Genomic DNA, 26777 nt, shown 5'->3' on the forward strand with positions numbered 1-26777 from the left:
GACGCAGGACGTATATTTACGTCCTGCGTCGGCTCCCGCCATATGAAGCGGGGTCACACTGCGAGCCCGCATCACTTCGCGTCGGTCCTGGCGCTCATCAACGGCTGGGACCCAGCGGCTAATACCACACATTGTCGATCGCGGCAATGTGCGGTATTAACCCTTTAGAAGCGGCGGTCAAAGCTGACCGCCGCTTCTAAGATGAAAGTGAAACTATCCCGGCTACACAGTCGGGCTGTTCGGGACCGCCGCGGTGAAATCGCGGCGTCCTGAACAGCTTACAGGACACCGGGAGGGCTCTTACCTGCCTCCTCGGTGTCCGATCGACGAATGACTGCTCCGTGCCTGAGATCCAGGCAGGAGCAGTCAAGCGCCGATAACACTGATCACAGGCGTGTTACTACACGCCAGTGATCAGCATGAGAGATCAGTGCGTGCAGTGTTATAGGTCCCTATGGGAGCTATAACACTGCAAAAAAAAAGTGTTAATAAAGGTAATTTAAATGTCCGAACTATAAAAATATATCATTAATTAAGAAGCACGGTCAATGGCGTACGCGCAAAAAAATTCAAAAGTCCAAAAAAGCGTATTTTTGGTCACTTTTTATACCATTAAAAAATGAATAGAAAGTGATCAAAAAGTCCGATCAAAACAAAAATCATACCGATAAAAACTTCAGATCATGGTGCAAAAAAGGAGTCCTCATACCGCCCTGTACGTGGAAAAATAAAAAAGCTATATGGGTCAGAAGATGACATTTTTAAACGTATACATTTTCCTGCATGTAGTTATGATTTTTTCCAGAAGTACGACAAAATCAAACCTATATAAGTAGGGTATCATTTTAACCGTATGGACCTAAAGAATAATGATAAGGTGCAATTTTTACCGAAATATGCACTGCGTAGAAACAGAAGCCCCCAAAAGTTACAAAATGGCGTTTTTCTTCGATTTTGTCGCACAATGATTTTTTTTTCTGTTTCGCCGTGAATTTTTGGGTAAAATGACTAATGTCACTGCAAAGTAGAATTGGTGACGCAAAAAATAAGCCATTATATGGATTTTTAGGTGGAAAATTTAAAGGGTTATGATTTTTAAAAGGTAAGGAGGAAAAAATGAAAGTGCAAAAACTGAAAAACCCTGAGTCCTTAAGGGGTTAAAGGGGTATTCCAGGCAAAAACTTTTTTATATATATCAACTGGCTCCAGAAAGTTAAACAGATTTGTAAATTACTTCTATTAAAAAATCTGAATCCTTCCAATAGTTATTAGCTTCTGAAGTTGAGTTGCTGTTTTCTGTCTAACTGCTTTCTGATGACTCACGTCCCGGGAGCTGTCCAGCTCCTATGGGGATATTCTCCCATCATGCACAGCTCCCGGGACGTGACATAATCATTGAGCAGTTAGACAGAAAACTTCAGAAGCTAATAACTATTGGAAGGATTAAGATTTTTTAATAGAAGTAATTTACAAATCTGTTTAACTTTCCTGAGCCAGTTGATATATAAAAAAAAGTTTTTGCCTGGAATACCCCTTTAAGGTGTATCCATTTAACCCCTTAAGGACTCAGGGTTTTTCCGTTTTTGCACTTTCTTTTTTTCCTCCTTACCTTTTAAAAATCATAACCCTTTCAATTTTCCACCTAAAAATCCATATTATGGCTTATTTTTTGCGTCGCCAATTCTACTTTGCAGTGACATTAGTCATTTTACCCAAAAATGCACGGCGAAACGGGAAAAAAATCATTGTGCGACAAAATCGAAGAAAAAACGCCATTTTGTAACTTTTGGGGGCTTCCGTTTTTACGCAGTGCATATTTCGGTAAAAATTACACCTTATCATTATTCTGTAGGTCCATACGGTTAAAATGATACCCTACTTATATAGGTTTGATTTTGTTGCACTTCTGGAAAAAATCATAACTACATGCAGGAAAATTTATACGTTTAATTTTTCCACGTACAGGGCAGTATGAGGACTCATTTTTTGTGCCGTGATCTGAAGTTTTTATCGGTATGATTTTTGTTTTGATCGGACTTTTCAATCACTTTTTATTCATTTTTTAATGGTATAAAAAGTGACCAAAAATGCGCTTTTTTTGACTTTGGAATTTTTTTGCACGTACGCCATTGACCGTGCGGTTTAATTAATTATATATTTTTATAGTTCGGACATTTACACACGCGGCGATACCACATATGTTAATTTTTATTTACACTGTTTTCTTTTTTTTATGGGAAAAGGGGGATGATTCAAACTTTTATTAGGGAAGGGGTTAAATGACCTTTATTAACACTTTTTTTTTACATTTTTTTTTGCAGTGTTATAGGTCCCATAGGGACCTATAACACTGCACACACTGATCTTTTACACAGATCACAGGCGTGTATTAACACGCCTGTGATCAGTGTTATCGGCGCTTGACTGCTCCTGCCTGGATCTCAGGCACGGAGCAGTCATTCGCCGATCGGACACCGAGGAGGCAGGTAAGGGCCCTCCCGGTGTCCTGTCAGCTGTTTGGGACGCCGTGATTTCACACCGCGGCGGTCCCGAACAGCCCGACTGAGCAGCTGGGTCACTTTCACTTTAGAAGCGGCGGTCAGCTTTGACCGCCGCTTCTAAAGGGTTAATACCGCACATCGCCGCGATCGGCGATGTGTGGTATTAGCCGCGAGTCCCGGCCGTTGATGAGTGCCGGGACCGACGCGATATGATGCGGGATCGCGGCACGATCCCGCTTCATATGGCGGGAGCCGGCGCAGGACGTAAATATACGTTCTGCGTCGTTAAGGGGTTAAATGGCCCACCCTGTACAATATTTCTAAAGAGAATGCGCCTTTACAAAATGACCTCTCTCTATTGGCTCCATTGGGGGACGCAGACCGTGGGTGTATGCTGCTGTCTCTAGGTGTGACACTATGGTAATAAAAGTCGGCTCCTCCCAGCAGGATATACCCATCTCCAGGCCCTGAGCTAATCAGTTTTAGCTTAGTGTCTTGCAGGAGGTGGACATGGTTTGGAATTCTCCAGACCAGGTCTTCTGATTTATTGTTTTCCTAGTATAGGGACGTGTTTGTTTTTTTATTCCTTTTTCTTTCATGTTTTCAGGTGGGGACTCAGGGACTCCGGTTCCCTGTTTCCCCATTGCGAGTAAGGGGGCACAGACATTGCGTATATGTGCTGTTCACCCCCCCTCGCCAACGGTCAGCGCCTGGGTTGGTACCTCATGGGTCCGGGTCCCCCTATTCCCCTGCTCGCGCATAGCAGCTAGGCGGGATGCAGGCGACAAAAAGCTGACTGAAGACTTCACGGAAGACTCCATTAGGTAAGTTCTTCTGACTGAGGTAAGTACATTTCCCTTTTCTCCCTTAAGTGCGAACTTGCAACCTCTGGAGACCCTCAGTTTTTGGCGTTTCGTCAGTGTGATTCCTTTTTCGTCCTCACGGAAGGTCGTCGTAAGGGACAACCTGCTTCCAAGGCCAGCATTTCTCGGTGGATTCGGTCTGCCATTTCGGAAGCCTATTGCTGTAAAGGGAAGATTCCTCCCTTCAGGGTTGTGGCTCATTCTACCCGTTCTGTTGGGGCATCCAGAACAGAGCCTCGGCCTCGCAGATTTGCAAGGCAGATACCTGGTCGTCTTTGCACACTTTCTCGAGGTTCTACCGGGTTCATACCTTCGCATCAGCTGATGCTAGTCTGGGCCGTAAAGTGTTGCAGGCGGCAGTGGATCGGCCGTCTGCCTGACTGCTTATCTGGTCTGTGTCCCCCAATGGAGCCGATAGAGAAAAGGAGATTTTTTATTTACTTACCGTAAAATCTCTTTCTCGGAGGATCCATTGGGGGACACAGCTCCCACCCTTTTTTTGGGTGTGTTCAGTTGTATTTTTTCTTCTGGTTCTCGGACAGTTTGGGTCTTCTTTGACCTGTCGTCCTCTCCTATTGCTCTGGAACTAAAACTGATTAGCTCAGGGCCTGGAGGCGGGTATATCCTGCTGGGAGGAGCCGACTTTTTTTATTACCATAGTGTCACACCTCCTAGAGACAGCAGCATACACCCACGGTCTGTGTCCCCCAATGGATCCTCCAAGAAAGAGATTTTACAGTAAGTAAATAAAAAATCTCATTATTTAAATCAAATTTTATGTTAAATGTATTTAAGAATGTTTGGCAATGTTTTTTCTAATTTTCTATTTTGGAATCCATATTATACAAAATTGTTTTCATTCTGGCTTCTAGGCCTAATATTAAGTTGAGTCTTCCTGTTTTGCAGAGACCACTTTCCAGCACAGTCCTCCCTATCATCACAGGATTACAGTGAATGGTGACACCAGTGTATAGATAACACAGGATCTACCATCATTCAGAAGAGCTTAAAAGGGGTACTCCGCCCCTAGACATTTTATCCCCAATCCAAAAGGATCTCGGCTGCGGCACCCCAGACATCCAGTACACGGAGTGAACTTCACTGTGTGCCGGTTGACTGGCGATGCAGAAGTTCATGACGTCACACCCACTTGTGATGTCACAGCCATGCCCCCTCAATGCAAGTCTATGGGAGAGGGTGTGACATCACGAGTCTCCGGCGCTGCACTCAACACTAAAGAAACTCTGGGTCCAGCAGGAAGATCGCAGGGTCCCCAGCAGTGGGACCCCTGCGATCAGACATCTTATCCCCTATCCTTTGGATAGCGAATAAGATGTGTAGGGGCGGAGTACCCCTTTAAGCTCAGAGGTTAGCCTCCCCCTTACTGTGGAAAGACATCTGCACAGGTCAGAAAGCATACCAAGTAAACTATGCCATTTAAGTCTATTCCATAAGACTTGCAAGACAGCATTATCTCTAAAAGTTTTTAAACAGCTAAGATGCAACAGACAACAGGCAAGATGGCTGCCTCCACAGTAATGTACAAAAATGAAATGAAAACGATTACAATGAAAAAATAGGAATTTTTCAGTATCTGAATCTAGTCTGCAAGAAAAATTAAACTTGGCAATACATTCACTTTAACAAAACACAAAATTATAACTAAAAGTAAACAAGAAACAACAGTGGCACCGATACCTTAGGCCTCCTAAGACCACGAGATGGAGACGGCGTCCCGCTAGTCTGGAAATCCACCCTGGCAACGGAGGTGCTAGGACAATAAAGACCGTAGTCACCAAATAGTAGTAAATGAAGAAAAAAGGTGTCCTGCACTCACCGCTTCAGTCCAGGTAATCCTGCTCCCATCTCGGGTCACGACTCGAACACGGAGGGCATGGGTAGTGGAGCGCTCAGAGGCGACTGCCGGCGGTTTCACGCATAGGAATGCGCTTCATTCGGCCTCGTTAACGTCATCGCGCTGTGCGAATTATAAAGGTGCAGCTGGTGAGTCACATGATTCCAGGTGAACTCTCACCCCGTGTTGCATTAAGAAGTGAACGGACCAAAAACCACATAAGGAAGCAAAAAGCAAGTTAGGTAAGTACATCAATACTAATAGACCTAGAACTGCCCTGAATAAAGAGAAATTTATAAAAAAGGGGAAAAATCTAGTTTATCATTTAACCCTAACGGCCCCTGCGCGTCAAGGCGCAATATCCTTCGCGCCTCAGCACGCAGGAGCAGGCGACGTCTATCTCCTCCAGAAGGGTGACAAGGGATTGTTTCAAGACCTCCAAATTTTAACGTGGTGCAATTTCCACCATGTATGGATTGCATATGCTGAACAAATCTTGGGGATCCGCCTCCTTTTCGAACTGAGTACATATGCTCACGTACTCAGGCCCGGAGTTGTCTCTCGGTTTTTCCAATATAAAAGAATTGGCAACTACAAAATAAAAAATATACAACAAAGGTGCTCCAGCAGGTGATGAGGTGTTTTATTTCAAAAACATAACTCCCTAATTTAATAGAAATCGCATTAATGTTATGAGGGCATTGAGGACAGAAACCGCACTTCTTATTCCCTTTCGGGGCTATACCAGACAACCAAGTCTCCTTGGGATGTGCTTCTCTATTCAACTTCTGACCCTTCAATAAATCAGCGATCGTCTTGTTTTTTCTGAAGGTCACTATAGGTCTATTCTGGGCTGTATTCACAATATCTGGATCTGCCATGAGTAGATGCCAGTTCTTGGTGATGGCAGATTTAATAACATGATTCAAAGGGCTGTTTTTAAAAGCAAACATGAATCTTGAATTCTGTTCAGTAGTAGACTGAAAATCTTTTTTCTTATTTTTTGAATCTATAAGTAAGTCCTCTCTGTTTTTAGTTGCAGCTCTCCTGTAAGCTCGTGCCAATACTTCATTAGGATACTGACGCTGTCTAAAGCGTGTAAGTAAGTGTCCTGCTTGTTCCTCATAATCAGACTGCTTGCTATTATTTCTTTTTAGACGTAGAAGCTGGCTATACGGAATAGAATTTTTAGTTTCAATAGGGTGGGAGCTCTTATAGTGTAAAAGAGCATTTCTTGCCACTTCTTTCCTATAGCCTCGTGCCAGAAGCTGGTTATTCTCCACGTATAATTTAAGATCCAAAAATTCGAGGCTATCTCCCCCAAAAACACTCGTAAAAACCATGTTCATGGCATTGACATTAAGATAGGCTACAAAATCCTCGAACACACTGGGGGGCCCATCCCACACCACCAGGATATCATCCATATACCTCCAAAATGCCCGAATGTACCTAGAAAAATGCCATGAACATGGTTTTTACGAGTGTTTTTGGGGGAGATAGCCTCGAATTTTTGGATCTTAAATTATACGTGGAGAATAACCAGCTTCTGGCACGAGGCTATAGGAAAGAAGTGGCAAGAAATGCTCTTTTACACTATAAAAGAGCTCCCACCCTATTGAAACTAAAAATTCTATTCCGTATAGCCAGCTTCTACGTCTAAAAAGAAATAATAGCAAGCAGTCTGATTATGAGGAACAAGCAGGACACTTACTTACACGCTTTAGACAGCGTCAGTATCCTAATGAAGTATTGGCACGAGCTTACAGGAGAGCTGCAACTAAAAACAGAGAGGACTTACTTATAGATTCAAAAAATAAGAAAAAAGATTTTCAGTCTACTACTGAACAGAATTCAAGATTCATGTTTGCTTTTAAAAACAGCCCTTTGAATCATGTTATTAAATCTGCCATCACCAAGAACTGGCATCTACTCATGGCAGATCCAGATATTGTGAATACAGCCCAGAATAGACCTATAATGACCTTCAGAAAAAACAAGACGATCGCTGATTTATTGAAGGGTCAGAAGTTGAATAGAGAAGCACATCCCAAGGAGACTTGGTTGTCTGGTATAGCCCCGAAAGGGAATAAGAAGTGCGGTTTCTGTCCTCAATGCCCTCATAACATTAATGCAATTTCTATTAAATTAGGGAGTTATGTTTTTGAAATAAAACACCTCATCACCTGCTGGAGCACCTTTGTTGTATATTTTTTATTTTGTAGTTGCCAATTCTTTTATATTGGAAAAACCGAGAGACAACTCCGGGCCTGAGTACGTGAGCATATGTACTCAGTTCGAAAAGGAGGCGGATCCCCAAGATTTGTTCAGCATATGCAATCCATACATGGTGGAAATTGCACCACGTTAAAATTTGGAGGTCTTGAAACAATCCCTTGTCACCCTTCTGGAGGAGATAGACGTCGCCTGCTCCTGCGTGCTGAGGCGCGAAGGATATTGCGCCTTGACGCGCAGGGGCCGTTAGGGTTAAATGATAAACTAGATTTTTCCCCTTTTTTATAAATTTCTCTTTATTCAGGGCAGTTCTAGGTCTATTAGTATTGATGTACTTACCTAACTTGCTTTTTGCTTCCTTATGTGGTTTTTGGTCCGTTCACTTCTTAATGCAACACGGGGTGAGAGTTCACCTGGAATCATGTGACTCACCAGCTGCACCTTTATAATTCGCACAGCGCGATGACGTTAACGAGGCCGGATGAAGCGCATTCCTATGCGTGAAACCGCCGGCAGTCGCCTCTGAGCGCTCCACTACCCATGCCCTCCGTGTTCGAGTCGTGACCCGAGATGGGAGCAGGATTACCTGGACTGAAGCGGTGAGTGCAGGACACCTTTTTTCTTCATTTACTACTACAAAATTATAACTATTGACATTTTAATAGTTATATTAAATGTTACTACTGATATTTAACAAAAACTTGCTTAACTATCTGAAACATTCAAAAGTTTTACAGTTTGCATACAATGTTTGAGTATTTCTCTCAGTTCTATTATGTTTGCTATTGTGTTTAGTAATAATTAAGATGGGGTAATTTGGGGGAGATGTATTAACACCTGTGCAAAGGAAAAATTGCCCAGTTGCCCATAGCAAGAAATCAGATTGCTTCTTTCATTTTGCAGATGCCTTGTTAAAAATGAAAGAAGTGATCTGATTGGTTGCTATGGGCAACTCAGCAAATTTTCCTCTGGACAGGTTTTGATAAATCTCTCCCATTGTGTGTGTTCTACCACTCCTACCACTCAGTTACATATTCATCATTATTGCACTCCTGCTAATATGATAAAATTGTTTCTTGTGTCTCTTGAAATAAGGACAAAACTATTTGGGCTAAAATCCCATATAATAATGTGAGGTCTGATTCATAGCAATTTATTTTACTCATAAACAACTACTAAATCTAGTCCATCTGTGCAACAAAGCAGTAAAAAGAAGGAACTGTGCCCAAAGATATGTCAGTAACCCATGGCGAGATAATTAGAGCTTTTACCTCAGTGGGGGATGTATGTGCCACACCAGGAAAAAAAATATTACATTTACAGCATATATTCACATGCCATATAAAATGCTTCTTCACTAGAGGTATAGATAACTGATTGTTCATCTTTTTTTAACCCCTTAACTACCATGGACGTAAATGTACCTCCTGGTTTGGCGGGACTTCCCGCACCAGGACGTACATTTACTTCCTGTGTATGACCGCGAGCATCGGAACGGTGCTCGCATCATAAACGGCAGGTTCCGGCTGCTAGCAGCAGCCGGGGACCCGCCCATAATGGCCGACATCCGCGATCGCGCGGATGTCCGCCATTAACCCCTCCGATGCCGTGATCAATACAGATCACGGCATCTGCGGCACTTTGATTGGATGATCGGATCGCCAGCAGAGCTGTAGCTGCGATCCGATCATCCAGCATGACAGCCGGAGGTCCCCTCACCTGTCTCCGGCCGTCTCCCGGGGTCTTCTGCTCTGGTCTGAGATCGAGCAGAAGATCACCGATAATACTGAGCAGTGCTGTGTCCTATGCATAGCACTGCACAGTATTAGCAATCAAACGATTGCTATAGGTAGTCCCCTATGGGGACATAAAAAGTGTTAAAAAAAATGTTGAAAAATGTAAAAATAAAAAGTAAAAAAAAAGTGAAAAATCCCCTCCCCCAATAAAAATGAAAATTGTCAGTTTTTCCCATTTTACCCCCAAAAAGCGTAATTTTTTTTTATAAACATATTTGGTATCGCCGCGTGCGTAAATGTCCGAACTATCAAAACATAATGTTAATGATCCCGTACGGTGAATGGCGTAAACGTAAAAAAGTCCATTTTATTTTTAAAAATTATAAAAAATGATCTCAAAGTTTTATACATGCAAATGTGGTATTATAAAAAAAAGTACAAATGAGGGCGCAAAAAATTAGCCCTCATACCACCCTATATACGGAAAAATGAAAAAGTTATAGGTGGTCAAAATAGGGCGATTTTAGATTACTGATTTTGTACAAAAAGTTTTAGATTTTTTTAAGCGGTACAAAAATATAAAAGTATCTAGCCATGGGTATCATTTTAATCGTATAGACCCACAGAATAAAGAACACATGTCATTTTTACCGTAAAGTGTACAGTGTGAAAACAAAACCCTCTAAAATGTGCAAATTTTTGATTTTCATTTAAATTTCCTCCCTAAAAAAATTTTTTTTTTGGGTTCGCCGTACATTTTATGGTAAAATGAGAGGTTTCATTACAAAGTACAATTGGTCACGCAAAAAACAAGCCCTTATATGGGTCTGTATATGGAAATATAAAGGAGTTATGGATTTTAGAAGGCGATTAGGAAAAAACGAAAACGCAAAAATAAAATTGGCCTGGTCCTTGAGGTGAAAATGGGCTTGGTCATTAAGGGGTTAAATTACATCTATCTGCTGGTCTGGTTATTGCTTTTTGATAACTGATGAGTCATTGGCTTGGTTGACTCTAAAGGGTAGCCATACACATAAGACAGTTGTCAGCTCTATGGCCAATAGCTCTCTCTACCGGTCCCCCTAAACTGAAGCGCAGTCATATGTTCAGAATAGGGTGTGAGGTGGGGGGGGATTGTAGAGCTGGCTACAAGATTCCTATGGTGGCTTATCTCCCTGTGAACAAAAGAATCAGGCATGATTTTGGGAGAGTCAGTAGACTCCAATAATCATTACATGGTTGTCCAGTTCTGCTCAGCCAACATGTCTGATGTGTATGGAGGCATTAAAAGGGGATGTTCCAGTCTCAAGAATTGGGTCCTGAGTCCACTGCTGTAATGGAGTTGTGGTCACGCAAGTACACTGCCGCTCCATTCATTGCCTATGGGAGCGGCCAGAGACAGGAGAATAGAATGCAGAGTGAGGAGTTTGGCAAAACTCCTCTCAAAGTCAGTTTGGATGATTGGATGATGAAGAACTAGCCACAGTGGCAGCTCCCATCACAATGAATTGAGAAGCAGCGCATGCGCATGCTGACCACTCAATTTCAACAAGAGAATCCCATTCTCATCTGCTTGGACCTCAATATCCCCCCACAATTATACACTTATCCCCTAACCCGTGGAACACCTTTAAAACTGCACATACAAATTTAGATAGAATTTGTCAAATATGGGTGTTTAAAAGTATTGCATGAACAATTATTAAAACTGGTTTATCAGTCAAGTTAGGTACTCAAGTCAGTTATCTTCCAGATACTGATATTGGTAAAGAAAATTCTATAGGGCTTTGAGGATGTGTGGGCCAGTGCAGGTAAATTAGACATTTCTATAGAAAAGCTTCTAGTAATGTTCTTGCAATTCTTATTTGTAAACTGCAAGCAAAGTAATTCATTATCGACTGAGGTAAATTGAAAAAGTTGAATAAACTCCACAGGGATCATACTGGTTAAATTGGCAGCACAACACCATACTTTTTTAAAAGGTATGTAGCATAACTTCTTGTTTTCATTAAAGGGGTACTACTTTTTTTTTAAATCAACTGGTGCCAGAAAGTTAAACAGATTTGTAAATTAACATATAAAAGAAAAAGATAGCCCAAACCTCAATGAGAGTATATATGTATTGTATATAAATGGTTTAAAAATTCTAAGACCGTGCTTCAAATAAACAAGTATTTATTTTATTAAAATATCACTTATAATGTACAAATTCCCCACACAGGGCCCTTGTGGGGGGGAGATAACTCAATGGCATATAGCATACAATAAGGTAAAATCTTATAAAATTAACATATAAAATATCAGCAATACAAGCTATGGGTTCTATCACTATGACCGCCTCTGAGTGTCCGGACACTAAATACAGTCTATAGATGGTATACTATTGATACAATGTTCCTGTGCGTTATTGCAACAAAGTTTATGAAAGATATTACCCGTGCTGCGGAGTTAATATTCGTGTGAAGCTCTTGCTGTTCAAACAGCGCTGGCAGGCGCTAAGTGCGGCTGGTCCGAACAACCGCACAATGGCAATTCCTCGTGGCAGTGGCGTCTGATGTCAGCCAGGGATCAGCAATAGATGGATTGCAGGATAAATGGATCACAGAATGGATGGTAGCAGCAGTCGATAGTAACAACAGCACGGTGGATTCCACAGGCAAGTGGATCATTTAGTAGATAGATTTCAGGAACAGCATATTCCGGGCTCACAGTGGCTGGCACACCACAATAGTTGGCAATGTATGCTCAAAAAGCTAAACGCGTTTCAGGGTACTCCGGTGTATAACTGTCGATCCCTTCTTCAGTGGCTGACAGCTACTGGTAATATCTTTCATAAACTTTGTTGCAATAACGCACAGGAACATTGTATCAATAGTATACCATCTATAGACTGCATTTAATGTCCGGACACTCAGAGGCGGTCATAGTGATAGAACCCATTGCTTGTATTGCTGATATTTTTTATGTTAATTTTATAAGATTTTATCTTATTGTATGCTATATGCCATTGAGTTATCTCTCCCCCCCCCCCCCCCCCCCCACAAGGGCCCTGTGTGGGGAATTTGTACATTATAAGTGTTATTTTAATAAAATAAATACTTGTTTATTTGAAGCACGGTCTTAGAATTTTTAAACCATTTATATACAATACATATATACTCTCATTGAGGTTTGGGCTATCTTTTTCTTTTATATGTTAATTTACAAATCTGTTTAACTTTCTGGCACCAGTTGATTTAAAAAAAGTTTTTTTTTGTCACTTTGGGTATAAGTGATTGCCCAGCTTGCCTCGGATAGTAGAAAACTGTGAGCTGCACCAATTTTTTACCTTTTTTGTCAGATTTGTAAATTACTTCTATTAAAAAAATCTTAATCCTTCCAGTACTTTTAAGGGGCTATATACTACAGAGGAAATTCTTTACTTTTTAGATTTCTCTGATGTCATGACCACAGTGCTCTCTGCTGACCTCTGCTGTCCAGAGCAGGAGAAAATCCCCATAGCAAACATGCTGCTCAGGGCAGCTCCTAAAATGGACAGCAGAGGTCAGCAGAGAGCACTGTGGTCATGACATCAGAAAAATCTAAAAAGTAGAGCATTTCCTCTGTAGTATACAGCCCCTAAAAAGTACTGGAAGGATTAAGATTGTTTAATAGAAGTAATTAACAAATCTGTTTAACTTTCTGGCACCAGCTGATTTAAAAAAAAAAAAAAAAAAGTTTTCCACAGGAGTACCCCTTTAATTCTTTAATTTATTACTCATTGCATACAATTAAGTTTAGATTTTTACACATATCTGACCATGCGTGTAAAAGAACTCTTAACTTATTGGTCCAATATTGAGCACTGGAGATAATTGGTTTCATTGTAAACTGTTCAGTTTGGGAAAAAATGAATATTTATGTTAAGCAAATTCTTACATTTCAAAATAAATACAGTTGATGTTATTAAAAAGGTACCTGAACTTCCATTTAGCTTTGTCCCAAACAACTCCTCCAACAAAGGTTGACTAAAATAGTCTGAATGCATACTTTTCACTACATTATCTGCAAGTAAATCTCAGTCAGCTGCTCCACTATCCATCATTTTCCCCCCTTACAAGTAACATACTGTATTATAGAGTCATTTGTAATTGATCTTTAATGCCTGCACAATGATCTTGCTTGATCTGCTAAGGAGACTGTAAAGCTGCCAACACAGGAACAAGAAAGACACAGTAGTCAGCTGTATGTATTGGCACTGTGCCTGTACAAGCTCCACCTCCCCATACTCTCACTGCATGCACCTCATTCCTAGCAATGGTGTATTGACTTTTTATGGCAACAGAGAGGAGCTTGCTCTTGAAAGAGGACATGGCTCCAGCTTCCAGTTGCTAGAGAGGCCAGAAACAGGTAAAATTGCCTAATAGAATATATTTCAAACATATACAGGTGAAACTCCAAAAATTAGAATATCGTGCAAAAGTTCATTGTATTTCATTAAGGCAACTTAAAAAGCAAAGGAAGAATGAAGTGCTCCAAAATCTCCTGGTGGACGGATGCGTTGACCCTGGACTTCATGAAGCACAGTGGACCAACCAACACCAGCAGATGACATGGCTCCCCAAATCATAGTAAATGGGAGGGGGGGGGATGCTTTGGGGTTTTTATGAGCTGTAAGCCATAATCATCACAATTATGACAAATCACAATGTGAACTATCTTGCTTTGCACGTAATGAGTCTCTCTCATATATTAGTTTCACCTTTTAAGTTGCAGTACAGAAATAAATGAACCTTGCCCGATATTCTAATTTTTCAAGTTTCACCTCTACAACACTGCTAGAGGAGCACTCTGTGCCAAAGTAAAATGAAAGTTGAGGTACACCTTAGGATGGACAGATAATATTTAAAATTACTTGTTTAAAAGGCTTGTTCTTCACAAATAAAGGGAAATATGCAAAAGGGATAAGGATTGTCTTCTCCAAAAGATGATCGTGTGGAAAGGTTTTTTTGTAGCTTATGGAAAGTTGCCTATGTAACATGCAGAAGTTAAAGAGTAGAACTTCCTCCCTGACTCTGCTTCACACAGCACAGAGCAGTCCAGTGTGAGAGATGAGCTCTGATTGGATAAGGCTGCACCCCCCCCCCCCCTTCCTCAGCATTTCCTGATTTTGAACTTCTGCCAGGCCAGCAGGAGTCCAAAATCTGTGCAAAAGATGGGGGGAATATGTGCTCTGGATAAGTAGGGAGACACCTAAAGGCAGCTTTTTAAACACAAATAAAACATAGAAAATATATATATATATATATATATATATATATATATATATATATATATATATATATTTTTTTTTTTTTTTTTTTTAAACAAAGTACATTAGAAAGATTTTTTTATTTACCATAAGGAGTGCAATAGCAAAAATTTGTTTTAATGAGAGTGCCCATTTAATGGTAACTTTTTCATAACAAATATTTTTAACACAAAATGTGCAGCTTTAGCAAGAGTAAGCACAGCATAGCTGCAGAGTAGAAATTATATCAGACAAGGTGTTGGTGACATCTCCTGTTGTAAGACACACAGCATTAGTACTTCCTACTGTTTCCTACTAGGGTGAAATTCACATCCAGAATCCAGAAGAAATTTGGGTCATGGTACGCTGCACTTTTTAAAACAAATTCTGCTGCCTAGGAATGGAATTGTGTAAATCACCTTACCAGCTTCAAACTTACCTTGCAGCAGTGATTACCAAATCTGTCATGTCTTAAAGGTGTACTTCAGAGGAAAACATTTTTTTTTAAATTAACTTGTGGCAGAAAGTTATACGGATTTGTAAATGACTTCTATTTAAAATTCTTAATCCTTCCAGTACTTATCAGCTGCTGTATCCTACAGAGAAAGTTATGTAGTCCTTTCTTCTGTTATCTCTGTCTTTGTCAGGAACTGTCCAGAGAATAAGCAAATACCAATAGAAAACCTCTCCTGCTCTGGACAGTTCCTGGCATGGACAGAGGTGTCAGGAGAGAGCAATGTGGTCAGACAGGAAAGTTTTATGCTAACTTGACATACATGACTAAATTGGCAACTAGCTGGTATCACTTAGGGGCTTTTTAACTACACTGTCAGGCTTGTTTAGATAGATAGTTAGGGACACATACCATCTGGTAAGATTTAGCTATTGGACATGATTTGGAAAGACACACAAAAAACGCATAGCAGAGTAAAAACCAAGCCATACGAGGGAAAAAACCTCCTGTAGGTCTCAGAGACAGGATTGTTTAGAGGTATAGATCTGGAGAAGGGTACAACACGCCCCCTCCATGCATCTCTAAGGGAAAGTCTGAGCTACACAAATACTGTATCTTCAGCTCTTCCATAGAGAAGCACAGAGGGGCGTGGTGGCAAGCGCTTCGTGCTGTGGTTGATACAGCTCTTTGTATGCATAGAACCAGGGTGCCATGCAGGAGATTGAAGGGGGTCCAAGTGGTCGACACCCCCTGCGATCAAACACTTGTCTCCTATAAGTACATACATTTAGTAAACTGGAGTCCTCTTTTAACTCATAACATATATAACTTAGAAATACTGAAATCAGAACATACATCTATGTAGGAATATAATACAGTTGCAAGATATAACTCACCAGCAGTGGCAGCAACAAGTGTTTACCAACTGATCTATCCAGTAAGCAGAAAAAACGAAATTGTCACACCAGTGGCTGCTTTAAGCAGGTTTTAAATTGACTTGTCAAATAGCGAGAAGTATTTTTTTGTTTATTAAAAATGTATCATGCCGATGCTGAACTTTGCTTTTCTGCCTAATTTGTACTCTGGAAAGCTAAAGCTAACAGAGGTATTTTCTTCTGTTTAGAGTGTAGCGGTACTGTTTGTAGGGGTGTTATGGTGAGAGAGTACAGGACACACATATTGGAAGACGAAGCGTTCCTTTCCATGGGTTATGACCACAACAGAGACATACCTCTCTCAGTGCCCCAGATGAGCCTACCCTATAGTATAATTGGTGGAGACTCAGGGAGAAGGTAAGTGAGGAAGGACCCTTTTTGGGGCAGCTACCCAGCACCTGTACCAGGATTATCAGTAAGGCATTAGAGAAAGAAAAAGGCATTAGAGAAAAAACTGTTGCTTATCAGACACTGATCCTATTGAGATGTGATTAATATTGCTTATCAGACTACCATTTGAGTATGAACAAATTTTTAATAATCACAGGTTTTCAGCCTGTAATTATTCGCAGGACTTACTTTTCAACAAGATAAACACATTATTCATGATATGAAAGAAATTTATTAAAAACATATTACAAAATAACAGAAAATCCCTCAATGTTGTGGTTCTTAGGCAGAATAATGTATCAAACTTTACTGCCGTTAAAAAGTGCAATATATCAGGCACTGTATTGCTTCTTTTTCCAAAGCCTTATAGGGGTGATAAGGTTCTGTGCATTTTATTACATTCCCTTACAGGTTTCTGGACCAGCAGAACTAGGGAAATATAACAACTCTGATACAGAATGAACACTCAATGGCAGTTTCAGGTCTTTTACCATTAGACTTGTGTCACATACAACAAGAATGGGAAATATAAAAGAAGGACTTATACTTCTCCTTCCTTTCAGATCCACTTCTGGATTTTGCTTAAAATCAGTGGCAGTTTAAAAAAGCTGCTGTGTGTGACTTCAGCCTTAAGAAGGTCCTGTATTCACAACAAAGACATTTTTGTGGGAAATGATAAGGGGACGTATAAATGTGCAGTCTTGCATCGTTGCAAGAAGAAAAAAATCCATAAATAACTTAACTACTAAAACGTATTCACCATATGACCCAGCATCCGCTGCAGAACAGACAAACAGTATTATCCTACAGCCTTTTATAAACACTACTAATATGGAATGCTCTTACACATTGGCCAAAGAAAATTCAGCACAGGAAGGCAAACCCACTAACGCTGATGACTCCATAAAAATTCCTTTTCCCTCCAGCATAGGGTTCAGTGTATATTTCCGAGAGCTCATTACGTGAATAATCTCACTCTAAAGTTGAGCTGTCATCACCTGAAAGGAGATAAAATATTTCAGACCAGCAAACAGGAGATTTACAGATAAAAGAAACATTTATATTATCATTCAGCATATTCCTAACCTAAACTGCCTTAATTCCTATTATGAATTATACTACACTCTCTATAAACAGTAACATGCTTCTGTAGCAGATTTTATTGAAATTAATAAATTACAAGCATTGGCAAACAAAAAAAATAATGCACCAAGAGGGAGTTGTTGGAATCAAATTAAACTCTATGGCTAGGTTCATACTAAGAATTTCTGAGCGTAATTACCCTTAGAAAGTATACTTGGAAATTCCAGTGCAGCATAGTCCCATTGCTGCCAATAGGATTCCACTGCACAGTGAATATGACGAAATTTTTCCGCCGAAAGAATGATCTCGCTTATTCTTTTGGCGGACTCTGCGCAGTACACATTGTCATCTATAGGGACGCTTGGCATCATCAATGTGAACCTAGCCTTTATGTGTGAATGTAATGATGATATATGTAAGTGGTTGCCATATTAAAGCAAAGGGCAAGTTTACGGGCACAAACTTTACAACTGAAAGGAGGCTCTGATATCCTGTTGGGCCACCTCTAGCCTAGATACAAGAATAGATGCAGTTGAGCATGGATGCTGTTACGCCGAGCGCTCCGGGTCCCCGCTCCTCCCCGGAGCGCTCGCTACACTCTCGCTCCCGCAGCGCCCCGGTCAGATCCACTGACCGGGTGCGCTGCGATACCGCCTCCAGCCGGGATGCGATTCGCCATGCGGGTGGCGCCCGCTCGCGATGCGCACCCCGGCTCCCGTACCTGACTCGCTCTCCGTCGGTCCTGTCCCGGCGCGCGCGGCCCCGCTCCCTAGGGCGCGCGCGCGCCGGGTCTCTGCGATTTAAAGGGCCACTGCGCCGCTGATTGGCGCAGTGGTTCTAATCAGTGTGTTCACCTGTGCACTCCCTATGTATACCTCACTTCCCCTGCACTCCCTCGCCGGATCTTGTTGCCATTGTGCCAGTGAAAGCGTTTCCCTGTGTGTTCCTAGCCTGTGTTCCAGACCTCCTGCCGTTGCCCCTGACTACGATCCTTGCTGCCTGCCCCGACCTTCTGCTACGTCCGACCTTGCTTCTGTCTACTCCCTTGTACCGCGCCTATCTTCAGCAGTCAGAGAGGTTGAGCCGTTGCTAGTGGATACGACCTGGTCACTACCGCCGCAGCAAGACCATCCCGCTTTGCGGCGGGCTCTGGTGAAAACCAGTAGTGACTTAGAACCGGTCCACTAGCACGGTCCACGCCAATCCCTCTCTGGCACAGAGGATCCACCTCCTGCCAGCCGGCATCGTGACAGATGCCTTGTAGGTTGCTGAAGTTGGCTCACTATACATGCTTAATTGGCAATAAATTTTGCAATTGTGCAGGGCAAGGAAGTATTGCAATATGAAGAGATTCCTGGGAAACCCTTGATTTGTGTGTGGACGACCATTATCCTGCTGAAAAATACCAGTCAGAAGCCCTTCCATGAGCAACAACATGTCGCCGCATGATGTCCTGCTCATATCGCTGAGTGTCCCTCATATCACTACTAGAGGTGACCAACTGTGTGCAATTGACCTCCAGATCATCACACCAGCAGTTGGGGGTGTGTGCAACAAAGGCAGAACTCAAATGTTCATCATGATGTCTCCATATTCAAAACTGACCTTTGTCAGATCCCAAACAGAAACTGGGTTCTTTAAAAGAGAAATATGGCAGAAAAACATATTCCTATGTAGTTTAGGAGAAGGAATCTTAACTATTGTCGTGTTCTACCTCTTACCACAATCTTACACCTTTCCTATTATAATTTTATTTCTAAAAAAAAAAAAAAAATTTATCAAAACACTATCTTACCTTCTGCTGAGCTGGCCTTTAGAGGCTGCATGGCTGTAAAAGGGAAAACATGTGTTTTTCATTTTCAGTGAAAAAACTACTCCAAAAAAATCATTAGGAACAAAGTAAAGGGAAAAAGACAAAGTAAACAAATAGCATCTAAAAACGTGTTTTTTATTTATCTGTGTAACCATACCTGTTTTTAACTCTCCATTTTCCTCATGCTCTTCATTGGCTTTTTTAAAGGAAAAAAAACAAGAAAAAGGTTGAATTTGATGTACTTTATGCCTGCACCATCGGACATTTAACTTAAACTCATTCTGTTGTAAAAAGGTAAAGAGCACAAGTGAGATGTTCCTAGTAAGCAGCATTAGTTCTACTGCACTGGTTGAAGGAGCCTCCAAACATTTGACTGGTTAAAGGCGCCCATACAACTTGCACTTCAAGCGAGTTTAGCTGACTATCTAAGGTGTATGGTGCCCTCCCACGTCAGATGTTTGTGGAGATAAGGGTTTAGCCGTTTTGGTGTTTCACTGCCTAATGCTTTGTTCTGGCTGCAACTTACCCCTCTCCCCTCTTCAGACAGGAATCAAACATTTGGCCATGCCTTGCCATGGGAGGTCGGGAGGGATACTTGTTGGCTCACAGTTTTTAAAAATGTATGGCCATCATAGGAGGCAAAGTACAATTGGAGCCATAACACTTAAAAAGGAGTCACAGCCAGTCAAGCCGAGGAGTGTCATAATTAAGATACATATGCATTTCAACAGAGTTCAGGGCACTCATTGTAGTACACATTGAACCAATTTCCTATGAGCATTTTATTATGTATTTTATTGAAAGCTTGTCTCATGAAATATTCCCTTAAGTCAAAGAAATACGAATGAGCAGGTCTATCAAAATTGCGCGTAGTGGGGGAGTTGCCGATAGCATAGCATCTAATCGGATTCCAGATCTCCTACACTGCTCAAAAAAATAAAGGGAACACTAAGAGAACACATCCTAGATCTGAATGAATGAACTAGTCATATGAAATACTTTCGTCTTTTCATAGTTGAATGTGCTATCCATTGATAATCACACAAAAATTATCAATGGAAATCAGATTTATCAACCCATGGAGGTCTAAATATGAAGTCACACTCAAAATCAAAGAGGAAAACCCCACTACAGGCTGATCCAGCTTTGATGTAATGTCCTCAAAACAAGTCAAAATGAGGATCAGTAGTGTGTGTGGCCTCCACGTGCCCGTATGACCTCCCTACAACGCCTGGGCATGCTCCTGATGAGATGATGGATGGTCTACTGAGGGATGTCCTCCCAGACCTGGACTAAAGCATCCGCCAACTCCTGGACAGTCTGTGGTGGATGGAGTGAGACATGATGTCCCAGATGTGCTCAATCGGATTGAGGTCTGGGGAACGGGCGGGCCAGTCCATAGCATCATTGCCTTCTTCTTGCAGGAACTGCTGACACACTCCAGTCACATGATGTCTAGCATTGTCTTACATTAGGAGGAACCCAGGGCCAACTGCACCAGCATATGGTCTCACAAGGGGTCTGAGGCTCTCATCTCGGTACCTAATGACAGCCAAGCTACATGGAGGGCTGTGCGGCCTCCCAAAGGAATGCCACCTCACACCATTACTGACCCACCACCAAACCGGTCATGCTGGAGGATTTTGCAGGCAGCAGAACATTCTCCACGGCGTCTCCAGTCTCTTGTCATGTCTCTCATATGTGCTCAGTGTGAACCTGCTTTCATCTGTGAAGAGCACAGGTTGCTAGTGGCGAATTTGCCAATCTTAGTGTTCTCTGGCAAATGCCAAACCTTCTGCACGGTGTTGGGCTGTAAGCACAACCCCCACCTGTGAACGTCAGGCCCTCATTTCCGACCGTTTGAGTGGACACATGCACATTTGTGGCCTGCTGGAGGTCATTTTGTTGGGCTCTGGCAGTGCTCCTCCTTGCACAAAGGCGGACGTAGCGGTCCTGCTGCTGGGTTGTTGCCCTCCTATGGCCTCCTCCACGTCTCCTGATGTACTGGCCTGTCTCCTGGTGGCGCCTCAATGCTCTGCACACTACGCTGACAGATACAGCAAACCTTCTTGCCACAGCTCGCATTGATGTGCCATCCTGGATGAGCTGCACTACCTGAGCCACTTGTGTGGGTTGTAGACTCCGTCTCATGCTACCACTAGAGTTAAAACACTGCCAGCATTCAAAACTGACCAAAACATCAGCCAGGAAGCATAGGAACTGAGAAGTGGTCTGTGGTCACCACCTGCAGAACAACTCCTTTATTGGGGGGTGTCTTGCTAATTGCCTATAATTTCCCCCTGTTTTCTGTTCCATTTGCACAACAGCACGTGAAATTGATTGTCAATCAGTGTTGCTTCCTGAGTGGACAGTGTGATTTCACAGAAGTGTGATTGACTTGGAGTTACATTGTGCTTTTTAAGTGTTCCCTTTATTTTTTGAGCAGTGTATTTCAAAGCTATTCTAAAAATGTAAGAAGCTATCTGATTGGTTGCTGTCAGAAACTGCTCAATTTTCTTTTGTTTTGATAAATTCCCCTCAATAAGTAATAGGCTGGAATTCCACTAAAGGTTTTTCAGCCATAAACACCGCCCAAAAAATGCCCATTCTGCCGTACTACTTTTTTTCCGTGAAAAAACGCTGCAGCTAGATGTTAGCTGCAAGTCAATAAGGAACTGCAAAATGCCATATCCACTTGCCGTTTTTCAGTGTGGTGTTTTTTTTAATCCTTTTGGTGTTTACCTGCTATTTTGGGCTCAGCGGCTGGTTTTCAAAAACGATCTCAAGTTGAGACAATGGTGTTTTTTTCACTGAAATCTTGGAATTTTTCTTCCATAGAAGTCTATGGGAGTGACAAAACGCCCCCCCCCCCCCCCCCCCAAAAAAAAAACGTGGATTTTAACCCCTTAAGGACTTTCGTTTTTTTCCTCCTCACCTTTTAAAAATCATAACCCTTTCAATTTTGCACCTACAGAACCATATGATGTCTTTTTTTCTACTTTGTAATTAAAGATGAGCGAAGTTATAGTGATTCGATTCGTCACGAACTTCTCGGTTTGGCAGTTGCTGTCTTTAGCCTGCATAAATGAGTTCAGCTTTCAGGTGCTCCGGTCTGGAGACTCTCTTCTAGGACTGTATCCACCTATTCCAGCCCACCGGAGCACCTGAAAGCTGAACTAATTTATGCAGGCTAAAGTCAGCAACTGCCAAGCCGAGAAGCTTGTGACGAATCGAATCACTGTAACTTTGCTTATCTCTATTTGTAATTACATCAGTCACTGTACCCAAAGATCTATGGCGAAACCCCCCAAAAAATTATTGTGCAACAAAAATTAAAGAAAAAAAAAAGAAAAAATTTTTTAATTTTGGGGGCTTCCGTTTCTAGGCAGTGCATTTTTCAGTTAAAATGACACCTTATCTTTATTCTGTAGGTCCATATGATTAAAATGATACCCTACTTATATAGGTTTGAATTTGTCTTAGCTACATAAACGAAAATTAATACGTTTAAAAAATGTCCTATTCTGACCCCTATAACTTTAAAATTTTTCCGCATACAGGGATGTACGAGAGCTCATTTTTTGCACCGTGATCTGAAGTTTTTATTTGTACCATGTTTGTTTTGATTGGACTTTTTGAACGCTTTTGTCTTCATTTTTTATGGTATAAAAAGTGACCAAAAATACGTTATTTTGGACATTTACGCACGTGGCAATACCACATATGTTTATATTTATTTACATAGTTTTTTTTATTTTTTTCATGGGAAAGGGGTTAAATCACACTGATCAATGCTATGCCATTGCATTGCACTGATCAGTGTTATCGGCTGAATCTCAGGCTTGGAGCAATCAATTGCCGATTGGACATGGAGGAAACAGGTAAGGGACCCTCCTCATGTGTCCTAGCTGATCAGCCCGACTGAGCAGCCGGGAATGCTTTTTTTTTAACTTTAGACATGGCAATCAGCTTTGATCGGCATGTCTAAAGGGTTAATACCGGACATCACCCCGATCGGTGATGTCTGGTCATAGCCCCAGGTCCTGGCTAGCCGCCGGAACCGACCAGATATGACTCGTGGTCACCGCGTTATATCGCAGGAGCAGAACGTACAGGTACGCCCTACGTCCTTAAGGAGTTAAGGTTGGTGTCTTTATTTTTTTTTTTTACTTTAGCAATCTTAAATTTCATAGGTTATTAAAAAAAAATGCAGTAGGGATGGAAAACATTGTAGGGAACAAATTGTATTTTTTTGGAACTACATTTTGATTAATTTTCAATCAGGGACCAATTTTTATGAGCGAGCAGGGACATAAAAAGGTAGCCTCAATATTAAAAATGGATAAAGGGGCCATGTAATTTTAAAACTAATATATTTTTTATTACTTTTGTAAAACTTTTTATTATTAATGTATTTTAATAATGAAATTTATAAATTGTGATTTATTTTAAATACTGTTCCAACTTTATTAGCTTTATTTCCGTCATTACTTAGGTACTACTACTACTCCCAGCATGGAACAGACTCTGGTCCATGTTGGGAGCTGTAGTACCTGCACTAGAGACAGATCACAGAGGATGTCACTCCTGACACCAGTGGCAATCGTCCTTTATAGTCGGGAGAAGCGGGCGGCACACTGCAGCACTCTGCAATCCCTGCTATGAGCTCCGGCCGGCTAGTGATGTAAATAGAAATTCACATGACTGATCATATTTGGTGCTAAGAGCTGAGATTGGCCAGATGGTACTGACCAATCACATTTCTCAGCGCCAAATATGAATCAGTGAAGTGAATTTTTATTCACATCACTGGCCTGCCCAAATTCATAGCTGAGGACCGGAGTGCTGCAGAGTGCCACCCGGCTTCCAGAGTGCTGCCCACAAATATGAATCTGTGATGTGAAAAGAACTTCACATCACCGCCGGAGTACAGTGCAGGGCAGGGGAACGGAGAGGTGCGGCATGCTATCCGCGTCTCCCAAATATAAAGGACAATCGCAAAAGGTGTCAGGAGTGACACCCGCTGCAGGGAACAGAGTGTGCTCCATGTTGGGAGCGGTGGTACCTAAATAATGACGGAAATATAGCTAATAAAGTTTAACAGTAGTTAAAATAAAATCACGTTATTAAAATACGTTAATAATAAAAAGTTTTATTAAATTAATTGTAAAAATATATTAGTTTTACAATTACTTGGCTCCTTTATCAGCTTTTAATATTGCGGCTATATTTTAATGTCCCTGTCCACTCACATAAATTGGTCCCAGATTGAAAATTATTAAAAATTTTGTTCTAAAAAATATATATTACGTTCAATACAACTTTTTCCATCCCTACTGCATCATTTAATTTTTTTTTTTTTTTTTTTTTGTGGTACCCAACAAAATTGGTAAAAAATGCCCACAGGGAAACTGCCAAAATGCAATTTCCACAGAGAGGTAAAAACGCCAAAACAAAGGCAAAATCAGTGGCAGTTTTTCATGCGTTTTTTTCTGCCATTTCTTAGCCTAACAAAATACAAGGACAAAACCTCATGGTGGAATTCTAGCCTCATGCTGACATACAGGTCAGAATTTTTCCTCCAAGCAAATCTTTACTGTGGCCAAGTCCTTAACTTTTTTTTACAGTTACCTGCTTCTTCCTGCTCCTCCTCACAGGTCTGTTTGAGTTGTTTTCGGCACACACATGCCAGGGCAACTAAAAGACCAAGAAGACAAGCACACAGCACAATCGTCACCCACACAGCCACCAATGGGAAGGAGAGATGTTGACCTTTACAAGAGAAGAGGATAAGTTAAATAATGTTAAACAACAATGCAATGTACCCTCAATCAATTTTAAACATCTATATAATGTCAGGACTGGAACAGTTAAATTTAGTAATCTTTTATCTGCATGGTTATTCATTTAGTGATTTATACATAGCCTTTTAAAGGGAACCTTTCAGAATTTTCATGCTGCCAGAACCACAGGCACCATGACACAATGTCAGGCTCCCTTGATACTTTGAACTATGATTTACTCTGAAATACAGAAGTATTTTAGAAAGATCATAGTTTTCATACTGTGTGAGAACAAGGCTTTATGTCGGCGAAGCAGTACTTCACTCTTTACATATAAATTAAAAGGAAGACTGGCAGGTGTGGAGTAGCATGAAACTTCTGAAGTGTTCCCTTTAACGACGCAGGATGTAAATGTACGTCCTGGTGCGGTGGTACTTAACGCACCAGGACGTACATTTACATCCTATCCTATAAACTGCAAGCATCGGAGCGATGCTCGGGTCATGCGCGGCAGGTCTCAGCTGCTGATAGCAGCCAGGTACCCACCGGTAATGGCCGGCATCCGCGATCGCCCGGATGTCCGCCATTAACCCCTCAGATGCCGTGATCAATACAAATCACGGCATCTGCAGACACTAAAATGGATGATTGGATCGCCTGCAGCGCTGCCGCGGAGATCCGATCATCTAGAACAGCAGACAGAGGTCCCCTCACCTGCCTCCGCTGCCTTCCACGGGTCTACTGCTCTGGTCTGAGATCGAGCAGACCAGAGCAGAAGATGACTGATAACACTGATCAGTGCTATGCCCTATGCATAGCACTGAACAGTATTAGCAATCAAATGATTGCTATAAATAGTCCCCTATGGAGACTATTAAAGGGTAAAAATAAAAGTTAAAAAAAGTAAAAAATAAAAGCTAAAAAATTTGAAAAATCCCCATCCCCAATAAAAATGTAAATTGTCAGTTTTTCCCAATTTTACCCCCAAAAAGTGTAAATTTTTTTTAATAAACATATTTGCTATCGCCGCGTGCATAAATATCCGAAATATTAAAATAAAAGGTTAATTATCCTGAACGGTGAACGTCGTGAACGTTAAAAAAAAAAAGTCCAAAATTACTGCTTTTTTTTTTTTTTTTTATAACATTTTATTCCAAATAAAAATTAATTAAAAAATGTATTAAAAGTTTCATATATGCAAATGTGGTATAAAAAAAAAGTAAAGATCACGGCGCAAAAAATTAGCCCTCTTACCGCCGCTTATACAGAAAAATAAAAAAGTTATAGGTCAGGAAAATAGAGTGATTTTAAACGCACTCATTTGGTTAAAAAGTTTGCAATTTTTTTTAAGCTGTATAATAATAGAAAAGTATGTGTATCATTTTAATCGTATTGACCCACAGAATTAAGCAGAATAAAACAGGTCTATTTTACCGTAAAGTGTACAGCATGAAAACGAAACCTTCCAAAATTTGCAAAATTGCAGTTTTCTTATCCATATCTTATCCCCACACAAATAGTAGATTTTTTGGTTGCGCCATACATTTTATGGTAAAATGAGTGATGTCATTACAAAGGACATCTGGTCGCGCAAAAAACAAGCCCTCATACTAGTCTGTGGATGAAAATATAAGAGAGTTATGATTTTGAGAAGGCGTAAAAATAAGATTTTTAGAACGTAAAAATAAAATTCCTTAAGGGGTTAAAGGGCTATTCCCCTAGAAAACTTTTATTTTTTATTTTTTTTTAAATCATCTGGTGCCAGAAAGTTAAACAGACTTGTAAATTATTTCTATTTAAAAATCCTAACCCTTCCAGTACTTATCATCTGCTGTATGTTCCAGAGGAAGTTCTTTTCTT

At 41.1% G+C, this 26777-nt stretch overlaps 1 protein-coding gene across 3 annotated transcripts in view; it reads right to left on the reverse strand.

The window, feature by feature from the left end:
• Nucleotides 1–16359: 16359 nt before the first annotated feature.
• The window catches only part of CD276 (CD276 molecule), a 74296-nt gene continuing 63878 nt past the window's right edge, over nucleotides 16360–26777 (reverse strand). Inside the window, exons 5-8 of one of the 3 annotated variants that reach the window (XM_056572767.1) lie at nucleotides 24766–24906; nucleotides 19292–19330; nucleotides 19117–19149; nucleotides 16360–17236 (exon numbers count right to left, since the gene is read on the reverse strand). In XM_056572767.1, coding sequence (XP_056428742.1) covers nucleotides 17211–17236; nucleotides 19117–19149; nucleotides 19292–19330; nucleotides 24766–24906 — 239 coding nt within the window. In that variant the 3' untranslated portion in view covers nucleotides 16360–17210. The remainder of the gene's footprint in view (nucleotides 17237–19116; nucleotides 19150–19291; nucleotides 19331–24765; nucleotides 24907–26777) is intronic. The other 2 variants (XM_056572766.1, XM_056572765.1) reach the window with 2 other exon arrangements.

This window comes from Hyla sarda, chromosome 4 (assembly GCF_029499605.1).
Source record: "Hyla sarda isolate aHylSar1 chromosome 4, aHylSar1.hap1, whole genome shotgun sequence".
In the NCBI taxonomy this organism is placed as follows: Eukaryota; Metazoa; Chordata; class Amphibia; order Anura; family Hylidae; genus Hyla; species Hyla sarda.